Genomic DNA, 19,418 nt, shown 5'->3' on the forward strand with positions numbered 1-19,418 from the left:
CGTCGGTCGTGCGAGAAGATGGACGCGTACCGGAATCCCTGTAAATAAACGCAAAGGACTCGCTTCCCCACCATGTTTGCCTGTGTGACACTGGAGGCCTCTGCAACCCTAAGGGCCTATTATGGCGTCAGCGGGAAGGCCACGCAGTTGGCAAGTTTATGCCGCTATCGCCCCGGCTGAACCAATAAGTGAGTGACCGCTCGGGATCAGCGTGGGCGGGTGAAGAGGGTGCCGGGTGCCAGCGTGGGAGAAGGCAGGCATGCTCCGGGTGGTACCAATGAGCCAGCAAGAACAGTGCCAAAGAACGCACCCCTGACTGTGGCAGCATCGGAGACAAGGACTACAGAAGCAGATTGGCCAGAAGGGGCGCTCCCATCCTGCACCCTTTGGGAGGGAGGGGCTAAGCAGCGACTGGGCTGCGTTCCGGCCCAGTTTACTTTGAGTGAAACTCCCGCTGCCCGAGGATAGAGACTGTCCAGCCCCAGCGTCCGTTCGTTGTATTGCCATGAGCCTGGGAGAATAGCAGTCGCAGAGCCTCAAACCGGACACCCCCCACAGCACCTCAAATATGAAATGCAAGAAGCCCTCCAAAAAAATGAATTCAAGCCTGCGCTGTTACAAATCCCGCACAAACCGACGCTCCACATCCAGGGTCATAACTAAAGCACCTCGGCCCGACAACTACGTCAACGTCTCAGGTCAGTCATGGTCAGGGCGGGAGGGGAGACACAGTGGGAAAGGAGCAAATACGAATGGGGTTGAGGTCTTGAGGATAGGGCTTTAAGCGGAATGAAAAAAGTAAAAAAATAAAAAATAAAAGGGGTCTCAAAAGGGCGTGGCCGATGTAATTAAGGGCGTGGCTTAAAAATACACAAGCTAAAAATCTGTGCTGAGCGTCGTGTGCCACCCAACTGGAATGTTATTGCATACAGATATATAATATAGCAAACAACATTACACCTACAACCGGTCAGGGCTAATGACTTTGCCAATGGTTGTTAGTTGTGTAAGATAAATAAACAACAACGATGGCTTCGTTGTATTTAATACTGAAAATGTTTCAGTTCCGAAAGTAAGAGACTGAAAAAAACACTATAACGAGTGTCTTTGAAGATACGTCAAAGCAGTGAAGGGTGGCACTGCTGCAGTTAAGATTTTTTTCCACCCTCAGGCGAAAATGGAGAGCCTGATAGAAACCCGTCCCAGCAACTGCTTTTTAGAACTGCCGGTGTTGAGCACCGGCAGGACCCGGCCCACTTAAAGCCGTGGTTGAGGAGATGGATCATAGTTTCAATTTTGGAATGGCATCTCCTACTCTGCATATTTGCAGATGGTCGAATTTCGTGGTTGCGGGAAGCGCACTAGGTTCAAGCAGATAGGACGGAGAATCGTCTGGAGGGGGTTGAAGAAGCCGAGGGGTAGGAATCCAGGTGCCGACAGTGGAATGCTTGCATACGGTTTGGGCGTTTTTTTTATGTTAGTCAATGTTTTATTAGTAAAGTACACGCTTGTAACAATTCAGCGGGCCTTTCAAAGATAGAGGCATGGCAATTGTACTCAATTTCGCGCTGGGCAGAGTTAATTTTATAGTTTAAAGGTTATTGTGAAAGACAGTTGAGACATTTCGATGGGGATAGCGCATGGGTGGACCCTTTACTGGAGTCTGTACGGCTTGTTATTTACTTTTCGTGCCAGTAAACCTGATTGGGTTAGTTGCATTTCATTTTTTGAAGAGACAATTTTAGCTCAAGTCGGTACGTCTTTGACTTTTACCGAGGTGCAGATTGTTGCAGTTTCTTTTTTAAGAGCGGGTTTTCAATAAAGTACCGTTTTGACATTTTCCCAGGTGCAGAGCGAAACACCAGTTAACATGGCCCAGCCCTTACCCCTTTCCTTGGCTTTCCTTGGCTTTCCTTGGGTGTTTAGCCCGGTTTGGTACCAACGAGGCAAAGCTAAGACGAGGGCTTTCTTGTGCACTTTTTCAGTTAGTACAATTTCCAGAACCCGTACCTTGCTCAAGCTCCCCTGACTGCTCCCAGGTGTTTATGTGACCACTTTAAACTCCTACTTCTGGATACTGACTATATTGCATCTTTTTTTGGCTGTACATCACCAGGTCATTTCCTACTCACTCTGATCTACCTATTATTCCACTACTGTTTCTTGGGTTCTAGGCTGCAGTTACAGCCTTTGGGCACTTACATTTGTTTTGCAAGCTCCTCAAGACCCACTTCCCCCTTTTTTCTTAAAATCACAATGAAGACCGTGCTCCAAGTTACCGTTAGCGCAGCCACAAAATTAAAGGAGGTGAGGGCTCTCACTATACCCACCAACATTACTCCCCCGTGGGGCCTCGCGGGTTCTCCAGCAAGCTCGGCAAAGCCATCTTGGGAGACCGGTCTATTGGTCTCTCCAACACTCTAGTAAGGGTTCTGGTAATCATTCTCTAGTGTCTAGCAATGCTTGGGTATTGCCCTCACCATATGAAAGAAGCGTGCCTCCGGGTGCATTCATCAGGGGCATCTAGGATTACTTAGTATAGCTGGGTGTCCGAGGTGTTGTGGTGTGAGATAGGTCATGTGTAAGTAATGTAGTTGGATCAGCCCAAGGCATTAGAAAACTGAGGTTTCTCTTGGAGCCATGCATGCCCCCTTCCATTCCACCTCGTCTAAAGTGCCTACCCATCAAAGGTGCCTACACACTCTCCCATCTCTGTTTCAGACATTGAAATGTAGTTGGTGTATTGCAATTGAACAAACAATATATCTGGGACCTTCCACTGCAGCCCAGGCTACCTAGCACTAACTTGGTCTCCATCAGGCTGAATTCCAGTAGGTTGGTGAGCCCTTCATGATAACTGGCTAATGCGTGTTGGAGCTGTAAGTGTTTGTGGAATTGGGTGGGTGACACTTTGAACTGGGGTTGCAAGTCTTGGAACAATTTCATGTGTGATCTGCTCCATACATCACTCAGAGTAGTGATCCCTACTTAATCCCACTTCCCAAATCCTTCTAACTGGGCTGTATGCTGCAGCCAGTGTTAGTTCCACAGGGGTGTCTGCCGTGGCAGCTTTTTATCCCCATCTGAGAAATCTGTTTGTGACCCGCCAGATTAGTAGTACTGTCTTTGTGATTTCAAAAGTGTGGTTCAGAATGGACTGGCCGTATAAAAAGCTCATCACGTTATCGAACCCTAATAGGTCCAGTTCCATCTAGTACGCTGGATTGCTCCATCCCCCAAGTTAGCCACTTTAGTGAGGCACTTACCCATAGATGGAACTGCAGTCACTGGAAGAATTACTCTAGGTGAGCAGATGAACTAAAATCAAATGAAGTAAGCACTGATTAAATAGTTGGTACTATAACCAGCCCCTTACCTTTGGAGATTTAAAAAAAGCTAGAGAGCGGATGTTGATCCATTTGAAATTTTCATTCATGGTGTGTTGCTTGATTGGAAAGAGAGGATGAGAGAGATCAAGGCTAGGAATTTTCATGTCTTTAACTAATAAATTATGACAACGGGTCTCAAGGAGGAGTGCTGTAACTCACTTAAGCAGTACCTGTCTGACTTGACAGAACGGGATTCAGAGAAGATTGCAGCATTTGCTGAAAAGTAGTTAGCTAACAAGGTAAATTTAGGGCTGGAGCTGCATGGCTCCCAGCTAAAGGGAGAGAGGAACTCTCCACAGACTGGTTCCAAAGCATAGGGTGATGGTCAGGCAATTCCCAAGGGTTCAAGGGAGGATATAGACTAACAGTGAATTAGGTTCCAAGAGAAACGAGCATTGGCATAGCCAATAGGTCTCGCTTTTGGGACCTTATAAGTTTTTAGCCATGCAACAGTTTATTTTGTTGCTCAAAAGGATATTATGCTGCATAACTAAATACTTATAAGGTCCCAAAAGCGAGACCTATTGGCTATGCCAATGCTGGTAAACAAAATGTCAAGGCACTGTGGAAGCCACACATGCCTATGGAGACTCAGGTCTTGACTACTGCAACTCACTTTAAGAGTATGGATATCATTGTAGGGTGGATTCCAAGCTCTCCACCTAGTAGGGAGCTCTAAGGTAAAAAACATTCCTCATATAAGATTCTGGGAGCGCATTACTCCTACATCACCTGTACTGTCCCCGAAATCGTCCATTGAATGCAAATATCTGCACACTGCTCATAAAACAAACTGCTTATGCAACCAACAAGTTGACTCCTCCCTGCAAAAATCGATCCTTAAGGAAAAGCATAACCATGGCTACAGCAATCCCTGAGCACAAGGGATCGTTTTCAAGTGATGTTATGCTTGTCCGTTATACAGCACGTTATGCTAGTCTAGGTGTCTGTAAAGCAATGAGTGGGGACAGCGGAGCCTTTACAGTGACTATCCTTACCTGTGGAACTCAAAGGCTACGGCCAGCTAAGCAAAACATCTATCTGCCTGTGTTTTTTCAAAATCTTGAAGTCTACCTTTTTAAATAAGCTTCAAATCTACAACTCTCCAAGCCAGCGTACGAGATGCCAACCCAAGTGAGCCTGAAGCGCACCTTTCTGACAGTTACAAAACTTCTATGTAGCCTGAACTACCTACTGTAGTAAGAATCTGAATAATCTAGCTTTAAGTAGGAGATGTGTCTGCATTTTATAGCCCAGACCACAGGTGTGACCAATCCGTCAAGTAAGAATCTAGCATCAAACAAAATAGGTTGTATGGCTCGGAGTGCTGCATTTAATGTTTTTGTCGTACATTGCCACATTCTAAGTTATGTAGTGCTTCCTAAGACCTAAATGCGAGTGGACAAAATCGTCTTGGGCTTGCATTTAGACTACTTAGTTCTATACCTGCTGAGTTCTCAGACCATGCAATCCGAAAGCTCTGTAAAAAAGGTACTATGTATTCAAGATGTATGGTCAATTATCTCCTCTGCCCAGCATCAAATTACACAGATTGCATATACACCTATTTTAAAACATGAATATGGCAATACCTCATCACTGGTCCCAACATATGCTTGTTCCAAATTATATAGCAAGAGGTTAAAAGCGCTACAACTTTGATGTTAATTTTATTGAATATTATTAATAAAAAAGAATACCTCGCTTCATATAATGCATCATAATGCCCTTCTCTAGTCTCTAAACACTGTCAAATGCAGGTGTTACGATTACAAAGTTTCTTGCTACTCGGGTCGGGTGGATGACCATTTCCGAGATTCAAACCTGTGAATTTCAGAAAGCTACAGATATTGGTGGAAAGTATTTGCTCATAGAGCCATCTTGTCAGGATTCATAAACTACATGCCATAAATTATGTAATACATGTGTAATCAATTTGCATGTGTAAGAGTGGGCAAGAACAGCCGCAGGGTATTCCAAAACAAAACGTTTCTCATTAGCTTTAAGAACAGCAGCGGTTTGGGGGGTAACATAAGGCATACAAATGAAGTAACCAAAGAGCCAGACAGAGGTCAGATTTGAAGAAGGCTCCTACATTACGCGACCTCCCTATGGTGGGCACCACATGGAGGTTAGCACTTTTGAGGGAAGAGGTAGTGAGGTTTCAGGGCACATTAACAGCATCCTGTTGGTTTGTGTAAATTGCAGTCAACGTTTTGTTTTGGTACTCAGGCTTGTCCACTGACTGCCCCAAAGTTATTTTTGTACAAAACGGGAAGCACAATGATGAGGCCATAGTGTTCCTCTTCAGCAGTTTAGAAGACATCAGACAATCATTTTGATAGGAAACACTCTCCACATACAGAATGAAAAAGCATCTAAAACCGCCTGTTTCGTTTTAATTTTTTCCTCATGGGAGGTTACAAAAGAGACAAGACGGTACTAAGGAGGGACTACTTAGCCTATTTCTGAACTGTAATCCCCCAACACTGCTCCATAAATCTGCACTAGCTTGCAAACCCTGCTACACAATCCCCAAATCCATAGCTGCCAAGGTTTCAGATTGCCCTGTGTGACATTTTCATAATTTTAGTGAAATTATGAGTGACATTTCAACAACTATGAGTAACACTTTCTCAGGAGCTAAAATCATCCAATGAGGATGAGGGAAACTTCTAAATATCAGAAATTACAGCCATATGAGCAACAAGAAACTCCAAGAAGTTCTTGAAACTGCTGCAGAGCACCAGAAATGGAAGGGCACTAACCCTAGTGCTCCCTCCTATAACATGACTGTACTCTAAGGAATGGGCAAGGCCTCTGGCTCCTCCTTCCTAATGTTGCTGCAGTTGGAGCATGGTAATGCATAATCACTTCAGGGCCTCTCTCTCATGTGGTGGGAGTTGACCCACCAGCTTAAACAGGATGTGAGAGAGGCCGGGCAGGCTGAACTGAAAGCGAACCTGCCTGGCTGGCTATCTACCTTGTGCTGGTGGGGGCAGGTAGGGCCTCTCCTCCTCCCTTTAAATGATCATGCGGCCGGGCTATTGCTAAGAAACTTGACCCCAAGGCATCTCTCTTGTAGTGTCTGAGACCGTCCATGCCCCAGGATGTGTGAGCAGAGGAGCCCGAATAAAGTCAAAACAGGTGTCACTGCTTAGCAACAAGATGGGGACCCCTGGCCTGGGCCTCGAGGAGTCTGAGTCATCATAGGCAAGCGGCTACAATAAGAAGTTAACAGCTCGGAGCTCTTAAGTTGCGGAATGTCACTTTTGTCTTCTAACACACTGGTTGCTATCTCCTACATATTGTTTGCTTTAGACACTTGCACTAGTGCCACCATTGCCTACGTAACGTTTGTACTTTCTTCCTGTAATGCACCGTTTGCTATCTCTTGTATTTTTGCTCACGATTGTCACTTTTGCCTCATGTAACTTAACGTTTGGTTTTTGTAATTTGTTGTCACATAAATAATTTTCTCCTCATGTATCAGTACTGTCTGTTCCTATTGTAAAGCGCTCTGACATCCCGGGGTAACTGTCAGCGTGACGCATAACATAATTAAAACCTAGTGACACCGGCCGGCGTCGCGTATGCAGCTTGGACAGTGACTGACACTTACTTGTTGCTGCCTGCGGCTGCCTATGATGACTCCCGGCGGCCCACGATCATGTGCACTGGCCCCGACTCTGACACACTGCCAGTGGTGCCGGCTCCTGTCTTCATCCAGCAGGCTTCTCCTCTCTGTCCACTCTCCTTGGCACGCCCACGACGGACTGCACTCCTCGGCCACCACCGGCCAGGCCCCCGGGGCCTGGCGCGACAGCGCTTACAGTCTCCTGGTGGCCAGAGAGCTGACTCGCGGGCTCAGCTGAGCTGCCAGGAGGTGACATTGGTGCAGCTGGCTGCAGCCTGCCACAGTTGCAGTGTTTTAGCGGGGCCGGGGGCAGGCGGCCGCGGCGGGGGGCCAAAGCTGAGAGAGACCGCGTCTGCAGCCTGCACTCTCTAATCTTCCCGCCGCTTCTGCACTTCTTCCTGTTCCCCTGGACGTGACCAGCACTACCGCGGCCGGCACATCCGGATTTAATCCCGGCCACACGGTGATTGACAGCTCTGATTCTACTTTCCAGGGCAACAGGAGTCGGACCAGGCAGCTCCAGGCTGGCAGAGACTGATACGTTGTAGCGCGCTTCTCTCAGCTACTACAGAGCTGAGAGCTGCGGCAGTCTGATTAACTGTTTAGGCACTCAACCCGGGCTGAGCAGCACCTCTCTCAGAACAGCAGAGAGAGGCTGAGAGCCCGGGCACAGGAGCGCCCTGGCACAGGTGGAAAATGCGTGACAATGCATTTCAGTGCGGTGATGCGGATCACCACACTGAAATGCATGAGCGTCACACCTATTGCGTGACGCTTGGCAGGACTGCAATCTATATAAAAAAAAACAGTGCGCTCCTCACTTACTGAAAACTGTGACTTAAAGAAACGGTTCACAACCTCTCTTTCCTTCTCTCATTTAGTAGCTTCCCTGTGAAATGCATCCAAAAAAGAACCAGCGTGCGCCTCACGCTGGCAGCAGGGGGAGGGGAGAGAGGAGGGGGCCTGCGGCTGTTTCCCTTGCGGGAACGAGCAGGAACCATATGGTTTCAAGGCTCGCTCCCGCATGGGAATCGTCAAACGTGCATGCGTTACATTCAAAGCAATGCAATGCGTGCACGTTTTTGACCGAACAACAGAATTGATTGCAAAAGGTCTTTTTGCATATGCAGCGCAAGTGCACTGCGTAGGCGAGACCTAAAAAGGGGACAGAAGTTTTTTCCAGAGCCCAAAATAATTACCAGTTATAGGTGTCCCAAGAATGGACAGTGATAAAGGGAATGCCGGGTGAAAGACCCTAGACCAGCTGCACCCGTTATAGCGAGTGTGTTGACTGTGGGTGACCCGAGAGAACATTGTGGCATTCAATTTAGTAGCAGTAGACATTTGGGAAAGGAACCCAGATGTTTTAAGCACCTGCATTGAAATACCATGGTTTGTAGTGGTGCAGGTTTCAATGGGTGGACGGTTCCTGTCCTGAGGAAACAAGTGCTTACAGGACTTTAGTTGCGAGGAAGTATCTCAAACCATAAGTCAGTCTTGGTAGCTGTTGGGGACTACTTGAAGTTCCTGTTTTTCAAGTTAAAGTAGAAATAAATGACAAGATGGCCGTGGCCTCAAGATTTGTCACTCAAATCCACTCTCTTTAACGCATACATGAACCCTCTAGCCAATGACACTCCACTCACACTCTCCCTCTTAGACAAGACTCGAAAAGCTAATGTTATTTAGGTTGACTGATCAACAAGTCTACCAATCTGGACGACAGGCACTTGGCATTCAACCTTGTAGTGCATCTCTAAGAACTACTTCCGCCAAGGTGCTCTCTCTTTTCATGCGCTCCTAAGGTAACCATCTGTGGCGTTTTGACCTCTTGCTGTAGGTAGCTGAGGATGAAAGACCTGCCACTACCATATCTTATATCCCTTCCTTCTTCAAGTGTACTAAAATCTTTTGGCTTCACAACAAAACAAAATACCTGTGGTCCTTCTTTGCTATTTGGCAATTGGCAAGCTTGACCTTTTCACCTTGGGTCTTTATGATGAAAGTAATGCAAGTGGCAGGCTGTTAGTTGTAGCCTCAATGAAGAACCTTTGTTCCTGTGGATTGGATATTGTTTTCAGATATCTTGCATGATTGCTGAAGAAATCAAACACGTCTTTCCACTGAGTTCAATTTCTAGGTGAAGATGTGATCTTTTCCCTTTATGACTGTGTGCTTTTCAGTAATTCTGCAAAGGTCCCTTTTTCTTGTAAGCCTAGAGGGAGTCACTAAACTGCGAATTTCCCTTTGCAATAATTTCACATTTTCCAATTGTGAAGTAGTGGTTCACTAGGTGCTTAATCTTAGAGCTATTTCTTGTGTTGGTGTATTTATTAGGGGTGGCGTGAATTCTGTCTAGAACATGGCAGAACACTAAGTCTGGCTCAATAGTTGTTTTTAGCAAGCCCTTTGAGAGCAGCATATGGTTGCCAGGCTTTATTCCTTTTCCTCCTCTCTAGTTGCAGGTGATTAGATTGTGCAATGATTTCTCTTCATGAACTCTTCATAGCTCAAGATTCTGGCACCACTTCTCTCCCTTCAGAGGTCAGTGTTTCCACCGGGCATGTTGGATTGTGTAGTTTAAATAATCCTTGGTTTCCCACAACTCTTCAGCCAGGGTTTCCTTTAATGGAAGAATTTCATAAGTAGCAAGGAATTTGAGCCATCCATTCTGGAACGGTCTCTTCGGATTGAATGTCACCTGTATTCTAAGAAATGATGGTAGTTATTGGGAAAGGAATGACCCTTTCAGGGTGTTCAGTTGTGTTCCCCTTCCTTAAGTGCCAGACTGCGTTTATCTGGTATCCTAGTTTTAGATGTTTTTCCCCCAACCTCAAGCTAATCTAGTATGTGCACGAAGGCCTAGGCCTTTCCATTGACACAAGTGAGGTCCTGGTCCTGGACCTGTCCTGTGATCTGGAGGAACACACCATGTAGGCTTTCATTTAACTGGCCGAGGGTTACCATCCCTTTATTAGGTTAGCATGTAGAGTGTTGGTGGCAGGTACTCTGCGCTTACGGGGATCCTAGTGCTATTATCCCAAGTATATGTCATGTGTTGGCATTTTGTGGCCCATGTGGTATATACATTGTGTGCATGAATTAAGTAGAGTACTGGAGGCCTGGCAATTACATTTTAGAAGTCATTGGCCTGATCCTGTGCATAAAATGGAGATTAAGTAGTTTTCACAGACAGTGGCAGTGTATTGCTGACATTCCTGGAGGTGCAGGGAGAAGACCTAGACAATGAAGAAGAGAAAGAGGAGGCAACCCTCCTTTAGAAATTTAGAAGGGTCTTTTTGTTGACAAGAGCTGCCGATCAGTCTTCACTGCTATTTGGTTCACTCCCATCTGAACCAAGTGAAGGGTGGGACTGCAGTTGTTAAGGGCGAAAAGTGATTGATTACAGGTTTGGAACCGGTTGCAGATAATCATAAATGTGTAATTGCCACGCTTGTACCCATGCCCTGTTGACTGACACCCTTATATGGGGAAAAAAGAAAATTGAATACACCCGAAATGACCAACTGAAGGACAGCTAACATGCTGTACTTCATTCAATGCCCTTGTTCCTTAGGATATGTCTGGGAAACCAGCCATGAATTTATGGTTCGCTTCAGCGAACACAAATCTGCCATTAGGAATAATAGAACAGCAGCTCTCTTAGTAGAACATTGGTCTACCATGGTCTACCATCAACAAAACAAGATTCCCAAAGGCAGCAATACTAATGCTCACAGAAAGAAACAAGAGGTTTACTGGATTTTTTTTTCCTTGGCACTTTCGAACATGAATTGAAGGAACTTTTACCATGGGAAAATGCCATCACTTAAATGGGCTAGCCCATTGTCGTTTGATCTGTTTTGTGTATTTCAGCTAGACATGCATATTCTTAACTTTTTTTAAAATTTGTGTTATTTGTTTCAGTATCCTGTGGCCATTTTCTGTTTATATATCAGGTAATCTTCCTTATGAATGTCTTGGGAAACCTGGAAGGGGTACATTCACTGAGTTTGTCTCTCTGGGTTCCTCTAGTTACAAACATTGATGTTCATTTAGACTTATTGCTATTTTGTTTGCATTTGCCTCGTCTTCATTTCATGCTACCTGAGATCTATTTCCTCAGACTTATTTACATTTTGCTCATATATGTTCCATTTTTCACCTCAGTTTTACTTGGTTACCTTTTTAAGATTGATACATGGGTCTATGTTTTTCAGTTTTAATTTCTTTTAGCTTGTTTTTGTTCCATATTTACTGAAAAGACCCTAGATTATTATTTTTTATTGATGTTTTCTGGAAAGCCTTAATGGAGGCTTGATGCGGCTCTCTCCATTTATGAGTGGCCTTTGGCAATTCGTTTGTTTTCCCCTCCCAATTTGGCGATCGAATGGTGGCCAAGGAAGTAAGTCACCGGGGGTTTTTCATTTCAGGCGATGCAGTTTTATTTTTAGCTAATTTAGTTATGCTATTGTGTAATGCTTTGTGTGCCTCCCCCTAAGTGTATGCATTTATCGTCATGGGTATGGTAGAGAGCCTTATATATCTACTTTAGACGTAGGTGGATCTTTTCCTCTTTGTGGATTTTTGTGCATTTAACCGTGAGCTCGGCAGTTTACTACTTCCAAAATGATAGCCAAATTTCCCTCCTGTAACGTCTACAGGTATTCCACTCGCTAAGACAGCAGATGTGATCTGTTGCACTAATGATTCTGGGCTATATGTTCTCTATCCCTTTAGGCGGAATGCTTTTTAGGTTTCTGTATCTGAGATTGAGACGAAGCTTTGCCTCTTTTGCTCTACAGGTAAGGCCATTATACTTTCTGGCTTGCTGCTGGTCCGCTTTGTCTAGCTATGCTCTATTTGAGGTTAATCTTTTCTCTGTGGGTCTTTTTACAGGTAAGAAACGTCTGAACTAGAGTACCTTTACCCTATTTCAGAACTCACTAAGCCTGACTTTTTGGGCTTATGTTTGGGCGGAAGTACTTTATACCGCTAACTTAGTCTTTTTATTTGAAATCGATACTAGGACGTATCTGAGTTCCTCTTGTTGTTGTTTATTTGTATCCCTCTTGTATTTGCTGTCTTTCTGTGGGGCGGCTGTAATCCTCCATAGCCTCTAGGCTATGGTCCGTCGTTCTTTAACTTATGCCTTGTCAGACTCTATTCTATCGTCTCCGTTTTAACCATGGGGTTCTCCTAGTTTATCCTTGCGACCAGGCTGCGTAAGCCGGCTTTCAAATATTTTCTGTGCACTTTGCAGAACTATCTCCATGTGACCGCCAAGGATCTATTTGTGGAGTTATCCTGCAACAGTTTATGAAATCTGTATATTGGTTGCTATTTACGATCTCCTCAATGATTGGATTGGTTGCCGTGTGTGTGTGTTTCTTTAATTGGACCCGCTACAGGGTAGTTACCAAGTGTTTGTATGGCTTTCAGTTTTCAAGTCTAGCTGGTCTGCGGAACCTTTGCACAGACCTTTTTCATGTTATTCTGTATGTTCTTTACTCCCAGCTCTCTACCTGAAAGGCTCTATATCATGCTTCTCTTGGCTCCCTGATTCTCTTACTTGCTTCAGGAGCAGTTCAGTTTAATGGCTACCTCTCTGCTGGGGAAAATGTGCCTTGGGTTGGACATTGCAGGTATTTTCTACTGGTTTATGTTACCTAAAAACCTTTGCATTACAGTCTTCTATTAAAGTAAAACTCCGACTTTTCTGTATGACTCTAAACTGTAACTGTCACTGTATGCTGCATGCCACTGCTCCTTAGAGTAATCACTCTTGGTATATAAAATGTATTGGACACACATATTTAGAAACTTCTTGCACAATGGGTGTCTTGGTTTGACTGGATCCCTCGGATCGTTGTCAGTATATCTCCTTTTCCCTCAGTTCTTTTATTTCTATTATTGTCACTAATCATTCTTAAATAAGTGTGGAACCATTCTTATTTCAAAACCACATAAAGAAATCGATGTGAGTTCCCTACATCATTGAATTGTTCAGCTCAGTTGGCCTTAGCCACCTTATATGTATTTCGCTTAGTGCCCCAATGAAGGTTGCATAATTCATTTAAGTATGTCTTGCTCACCGAAACGCGTGTCTGCACAATTTCTTCTTCTTTTTTTCAATCTTTTTCTTTTGTCTAGTTTAACCTTTACGATTGTTAATATAATTGTCATGGTCAGTAAACATATATATTGTCTTAAAAACAAAAAAGAAAAAAATACCTAACATGTATATTTATGCCCATCGAAGCCATTAGGATATTGGCCAACTGACATTACACTGGAATGTGCGTATAATTTTTGAATAATGTTTTTAGTATTTGGCGTGTGTTTTTTTCAGTCCGAGTAGGTATGATTGACTTGGATTATGAGGATTTGGTTGTTCTTTTTGGTTTTGATTCTGTGAATATAGGGGATTTTAAGTTTATGGCCCAGATTTATTAAACGGTTTTACGCATTTTGTCTCTATGGGAAAATGTGTTCATACATTTGGCCCTAATCTGTATATTTTTGCATGTATTGATGTGAACATTTATATGAAGATATATTAAGAAATTAAAATATAAACAGAACTGGTGTGACTTATGACTTTAAATATTTAAAGAATCATTTCTGTTTCAAAGTCCTTGGAGAAGCTTTAGTTTGCTTCATTGTGATTGTTCTTTCCCCTGGGTAGCTTCTCCGTATTCTTTGTATTGCAGGGGCCCTCTTCTATCCTCACTAAAACAAATATAGCTATAGCAAAAAAATGTGCCCCACATTTGAAAATCAGGGCAGTTTGGAACTTGTAAAGACACGCCGATAGGTGTTTTTCAAGGTATGAGAAACTGCATGCATTTTCACTTGTGGCCAATGTTTGTGGTAGTATCAGGGACATCATTAGGAAACATTGGCCCACCAGACCATAAAAAATGCCCCCAAACAGCCTAAACACAGCCACACACTTACCTGTAAGACCAGTTCTTCTGACACTGCCAGGTTGCTCTATAGCCCAGTCTGACTTTGGTGGTATATTATTGTGAAGGTTAAATTTAGACCTTATGTGGGGGATTGGCCCCGTTCACTGGTTTTATGAAGTGTGAGGCTAGTTTTATTTGTTATGCCACCATTGATTTGATTTAAACTTGTATCTCCTTTCTGACTATCTCCTTGTATTCTTCCAAGAGTGCTTGATTTCTGGGAACTCTTTTTTGTTTTTGGCACTCCATGAGAGTGCATGTGTCTTCAGCAGTTTCCCTTGTATGCAAGTTCACAAAACAGCTAATGCAGTAAATGTGCTGTATTTTTTTTAAGGTTTCCTGCCTCCTATCTTTCTGCATGACTGGGTCCACTTATCAGACTCCCCAGGATATTGCGGCATGGATTAGTACATTTTGTGGCACACATATGGCCATTTTGCGGCACACATTTGGTAATATTGCGGCATTTATGCTGTACTTTATTTTGAAATATGTAATGTATAATCCATACTTTCTCTGCAAGGCGAGATGTCATTATAATGCGGTATTTCCCCTAACACTAGAGGTCAATTTTGGCTTTCGGAGTTAGGCATTGTTTAAAAGTGACGCTTCTTCTGGTGTAGTGAGGTTTCCTTCTCTGTTAAGAACACCACGTGCCCTCCGCCCTCAACCACACTGCCTCATTGCAGATGCCTTGGGTTTGCCCTTAAATAATATATGTACTTTACTCTGTCGCACTACTACACCGTGGGACTGAACAATGAATGAAAAAACTAATTGTATTTAAATTGCACCTACTAAAAATTGTACTCAGTGGATACCTCATAATCCTGTAGGCATGCAGTGGGATCGCAGCTTGATGTATCGCGTCATGTGTAAAAGGTCTTAAGGGCTGTTTGAGACAGGGTGATCAGGAAGAAATACTACAGACCTTAGAGACGCAGAAGAGTGAAGATATCTTGGGGTCAGGTTGCTAGAGAAATCTACCTCAATATTAACGCTGACAATTTCTTAACAGGATTGCGTGTCTCAATTTATGCTCCAATACAATACCGTAAGAGTCTGAAAGAACACCAAATACAAGCACAGAAGTACTCCGTGTAACAAAATGCAAATTCCACAAATTTAGTACCAACAACAGTATTTTTTTATTTTAAACAATAATGTATATTTCCACGTAAAGCAAGCAATCTAAACCTACAAAAAGTCACCAAATAACCTTTTCATTTCGGTACACATGCACAATTTAGGTCATCACTTCAAGGTCACACATAATCATAAGAAGCCCAATGTATTCATCTCTTTCATGTTGTTATTATACAGATCCATGTAAAGTTTTCATACATAAACCCTGGCAGAATAATTAAATGTAACATCATGTAAAGTTTCTGTAGCTGAACAAATACTTATCACAGTTCTAAGGACACAAAATCAGCCACATTCTGCCCCGAACACTGTAAGGTGCCTAAACCCATGCAATATCTTCTTACCTGGAGCAGGATTGCCAACTAAGTGCCCAGCCTCCCTGGGAATTGAGAGGCGAAAATAGGTATAAATTATGTTTTCAAGACCCCCAAAAAATATCAGATCGCATTCTCCAAATTGTGTGGGCACTATTGTAAAAAGCCCTGCCTTTGCAAATCGCGGAATCCTCGGGGGTCTGACTTATTTCTGGCACTACGAGTTCATCAGTCATGCATACCTGTTAGGCAAACATTTCTGTCTGCAAGCTTGCTTATTTTGGTCAGTGATCTTTACCAATAGCATAACCCAAACGATCCTCTTCCTCAGTTTCAGACCTGTGCCATAGGAATACCCATGCTGGAGTTCAGAGGTCGAATGAGCAATAAAGAGACCATTAAATTTTGTATTTATCTTGTCACATTTGCTGTGTGTTCAAAGACAGAAGTCAAATGTCAGGCTCTGTCATTTAACACATTGCTGTTTATTCTTTTTAAAGGTAGATTGGTGTGTACTTTTCTTTCTGTGACTGCATGGTGACAAGATTTTGTGAAATTATCTGTAATCTTGTTCAGTACAGGGCGTGTGAATGGAAAGGCCGTATGATGACATTTTTTTGTAGCACACAGCAACATTTAAATATCTGTAAATGAACAGTACAAATAGTTCAAAATATCAGCAATTAGGAAAAGACACATAAAGCACTTTTTATTTATTTATTTATTTTTAATTCTGAAGTGTGGTGAAACAAAGATTGTAATACTATCAAAGCAAATCAATACATTTGGTGATGCACAAATGAAATATTTGCTGATACCTTATTTCCCTGTGTCATCGTTTGTGCGCCGTAAAGTTTTAGCAGTATAACTGTCTGACTATGCAAATGTGATAGTAATTTGACTCAAAAATGTATTGTCTGTAAAGGGCGGTGTGCTACCACACCATGCTTTAGTAAAATATTTGCAACAGTGTGCTCCAAATTATTCCACCAGTTGCATACTACACCCTTCCCGCTATCCTGCTGAAAACATTTGCTACGCTTGTTTTTTTGTGTGACCCATCAGTGATGTAACCTTAATGGCAGCAGGCCCGCTATGAAAATTGTTACAGCACCACTGGTTCATGCAAATTGCAATGCATCATTCACCCATGAGCCCTTGTTAGTACACTTCTTTTCAACCATGCTGATTCTACTTGGGTCTTGAAGGAGGCAGCGTACTGTAATTTAAATAGAATTTGCGCAAATATCTGGCACACACTTCTCAGTTTTTACTTAAGTATTGAGTGTTAACGCACCAATGCTGAAAAAGACTAGTCTTCATCAATGAAGCATGTATACAGTTTGCTGTATTATCACCTGTAATTTACATCTCAACAAAACATTATAACAGATGTTAACATGATCTGCTGAAAACAGTGCAGGGACACATTCAGAGGACTTTTAACAAGGATCTAAAACTACACAGTGATATAATTAAAACAAGCATTGGAAATGCAATAGGGCTCGCATTAGGAAAGTTTGAGCTATTGGTCTTATAAATGAATTTTTTTTTATTTATGTGTTATTTTTTAAAATAGTTAAATTAATAGCTTTGTTATTTACAATGCCAATAGTTATAACTTTCGCAAATGTGACACCTATAGCATTTGTAATGCAACATGTTTTGTATTTACGTGACTTAGATGTATTGATATTACAAATAACAATGGCTTTTAATTTTTTAAAATAATTAATACTTAAATAATTTATTTAATTTGTAATGGCAATAGCTTAAACTTTTGTAAATAACTTTTGTGAAGATTATGTTCAGTGTTTTTTATTGTGACGAAAATCCATGAACAGAAGTGAAATATTAACATCTTTTTGTGATTTGTAATAAAGCGTGAAAGCTTGAAAACAGCTTGAAACATTGAAAGAACATATTTGAACCAGTGATGCTGTGGTTGCGCTGAGTGATGCTGTGGTTGCTCTGAGTGATGCTGTGTTGGTGCTGAGTGATACTGTGTTGGTGCTGAGTGATGCTGTGGTTGCGCTGAGTGATGCTGTGGTTGCGTTGAGTGGTGTGTGCATCGGTGGAGCTTAGTGGGTGCATTGGTGGAGCTGTGTGGTGGGTGCATTGGTGGAGTTTAGTTGGAGCATCGGTGGAGCTGTGTGGTGGGTGCATCGGTGGAGCTGTGTGGTGGGTGCCTCGGCGGAGCTGTGTGGTGGGTGCATCGGCGGAGCTGTGTGGTGGGTGCATCGGTGGAGCTTAGTGGGTGCATTGGTGGAGCTGTGTGGTGGGTGCATTGGTGGAGCTTAGTTGGAGCATCGGTGGAGCTGTGTGGTGGGTGCATCGGTGGAGCTGTGTGGTGGGTGCATCAGTGGAGCTGTGTGGTGGGTGCATCAGTGGAGCTGTGTGGTGGGTGCATCAGTGGAGCTGTGTGGTGGGTGCATCGGTGAGCTGTGTGGTGGGTGCATCGGTGGAGCTGTGTCGGTGGAGCTGTGTGGTGGGTGCATCGGTGGAGCTGGGTGGTGGGTGCATCTGTGGAGCTGTGTGGTGGGTGCCTCGGTGGAGCTGTGTGGTGGGTGCATCGGTGGAGCTGTGTGGTGGGTGCCTTGGAGCTGTGTGGTGGGTGCATCGGTGGAGCTGTGTGGGTGGAGCTGTGTGGTGGGTGCATCGGTGGAGCTGGGTGGTGGGTGCATCAGTGGAGCTGTGAGGGTGGAGCTGTGTGGTGGGTGCCTCGGTGGAGCTGTGTGGTGGGTGCATCAGTGGAGCTGTGTGGTGGGTGCTTCGGTGGAGCTGTGTGGTGGGTGCTTCGGTGGAGCTGTGTAATGGGTGCATCTGTGGAGCTGTGTGGTGGGTGCCTTGGTGGAGCTGTGTGGGGGTGCCTCGGTGGAGCTGTGTGGTGGGTGCCTTGGTGGAGCTGTGTGGTGGGTGCCTTGGTGGAGCTGTGTGGTGGGTGCATCGGTGGAGCTGTGTGGTGGGTGCATCGGTGGAGCTGTGTCGGTGGAGCTGTGTGGTGGGTGCATCGGTGGAGCTGGGTGGTGGGTGCATCGGTGGAGCTGTGTCGGTGGAGCTGTGTGGTGGCTGCATCGGTGGAGCTGTGTGGTGGGTGCATCGGTGGAGCTGTGTGGTGGGTCCATCGGTGGAGCTGTGTGGTGGGTGCCTCGGTGGAGCTGTGTGGTGGGTGCATCGGTGGAGCTATGTGGTGGGTGCATCGGTGGAGCTGTGTAGGTGGAGCTGTGTGGTGGGTGCATCGGTGGAGCTGTGTTGTGGGTGCATCGGTGGAGCTGTGTGGTGGGTGCCTCGGTGGAGCTCTGTGGTGGGTGCATCGGTGGAGCTTAGTGGGTGCATTGGTGGAGCTGTGTGGTGGGTGCATCGGTGGAGCTGTGTGGTGGGTGCCTCGGTGGAGCTCTGTGGTGGGTGCATCAGTGAAGCTGTGTGGTGGGTGCATCGGTGGAGCTTAGTGGGTGCATTGGTGGAGATGTATGGTGGGTGCATTGGTGGAGCTTAGTTGGAGCATCGGTGGAGCTGTGTGGTGGGTGCATCGGTGAAGCTGTGTGGTGGGTGCATCAGTGGAGCTGTGTGGTGGGTGCATCAGTGGAGCTGTGTGGTGGGTGCATTGGTGGAGCTGTGTCAGTGGAGCTGTGTGGTGGGTGCATCGGTGGAGCTGGGTGGTGGGTGCATCGGTGGAGCTGTGTAGGTGGAGCTGTGTGGTGGGTGCATCGGTGGAGCTGTGTGGGTGGAGCTGTGTGGTGGGTGCATCGGTGGAGCTGGGTGGTGGGTGCATCAGTGGAGCTGTGTGGGTGGAGCTGTGTGGTGGGTGCCTCGGCGGAGCTGTGTGGTGGGTGCATCAGTGGAGCTGTGTGGTGGGTGTTTCGGTGGAGCTGTGTGGTGGGTGCATCTGTGGAGCTGTGTAATGGGTGCATCTGTGGAGCTGTGTGGTGGGTGCATCTGTGGAGCTGTGTGGTGGGTGCCT

The 19,418-nt window shown here is 44.7% G+C and overlaps 1 protein-coding gene across 6 annotated transcripts in view; it reads left to right on the top strand.

Moving 5' to 3' along the window:
* The first annotated feature begins 493 nt into the window (after positions 1–493).
* Positions 494–19,418, top strand: part of CDC14B (cell division cycle 14B) — a 640,126-nt gene continuing 621,201 nt past the window's right edge. For 2 of the 6 annotated variants that reach the window (XM_078675670.1, XM_078675671.1), the window contains exon 1: positions 495–698. In XM_078675670.1, the coding sequence (XP_078531796.1) occupies positions 569–698 (130 nt within the window). In that variant the 5' untranslated portion in view covers positions 495–568. Of the gene's footprint in view, positions 699–19,418 lie in introns of all 6 variants that reach the window. The other 4 variants (XM_078675675.1, XM_078675679.1, XM_078675678.1 and 1 more) reach the window with 3 other exon arrangements.

The sequence above is a fragment of the Lissotriton helveticus genome, chromosome 2_1 (assembly GCF_964261635.1).
Source record: "Lissotriton helveticus chromosome 2_1, aLisHel1.1, whole genome shotgun sequence".
Classification (NCBI taxonomy): Eukaryota; Metazoa; Chordata; class Amphibia; order Caudata; family Salamandridae; genus Lissotriton; species Lissotriton helveticus.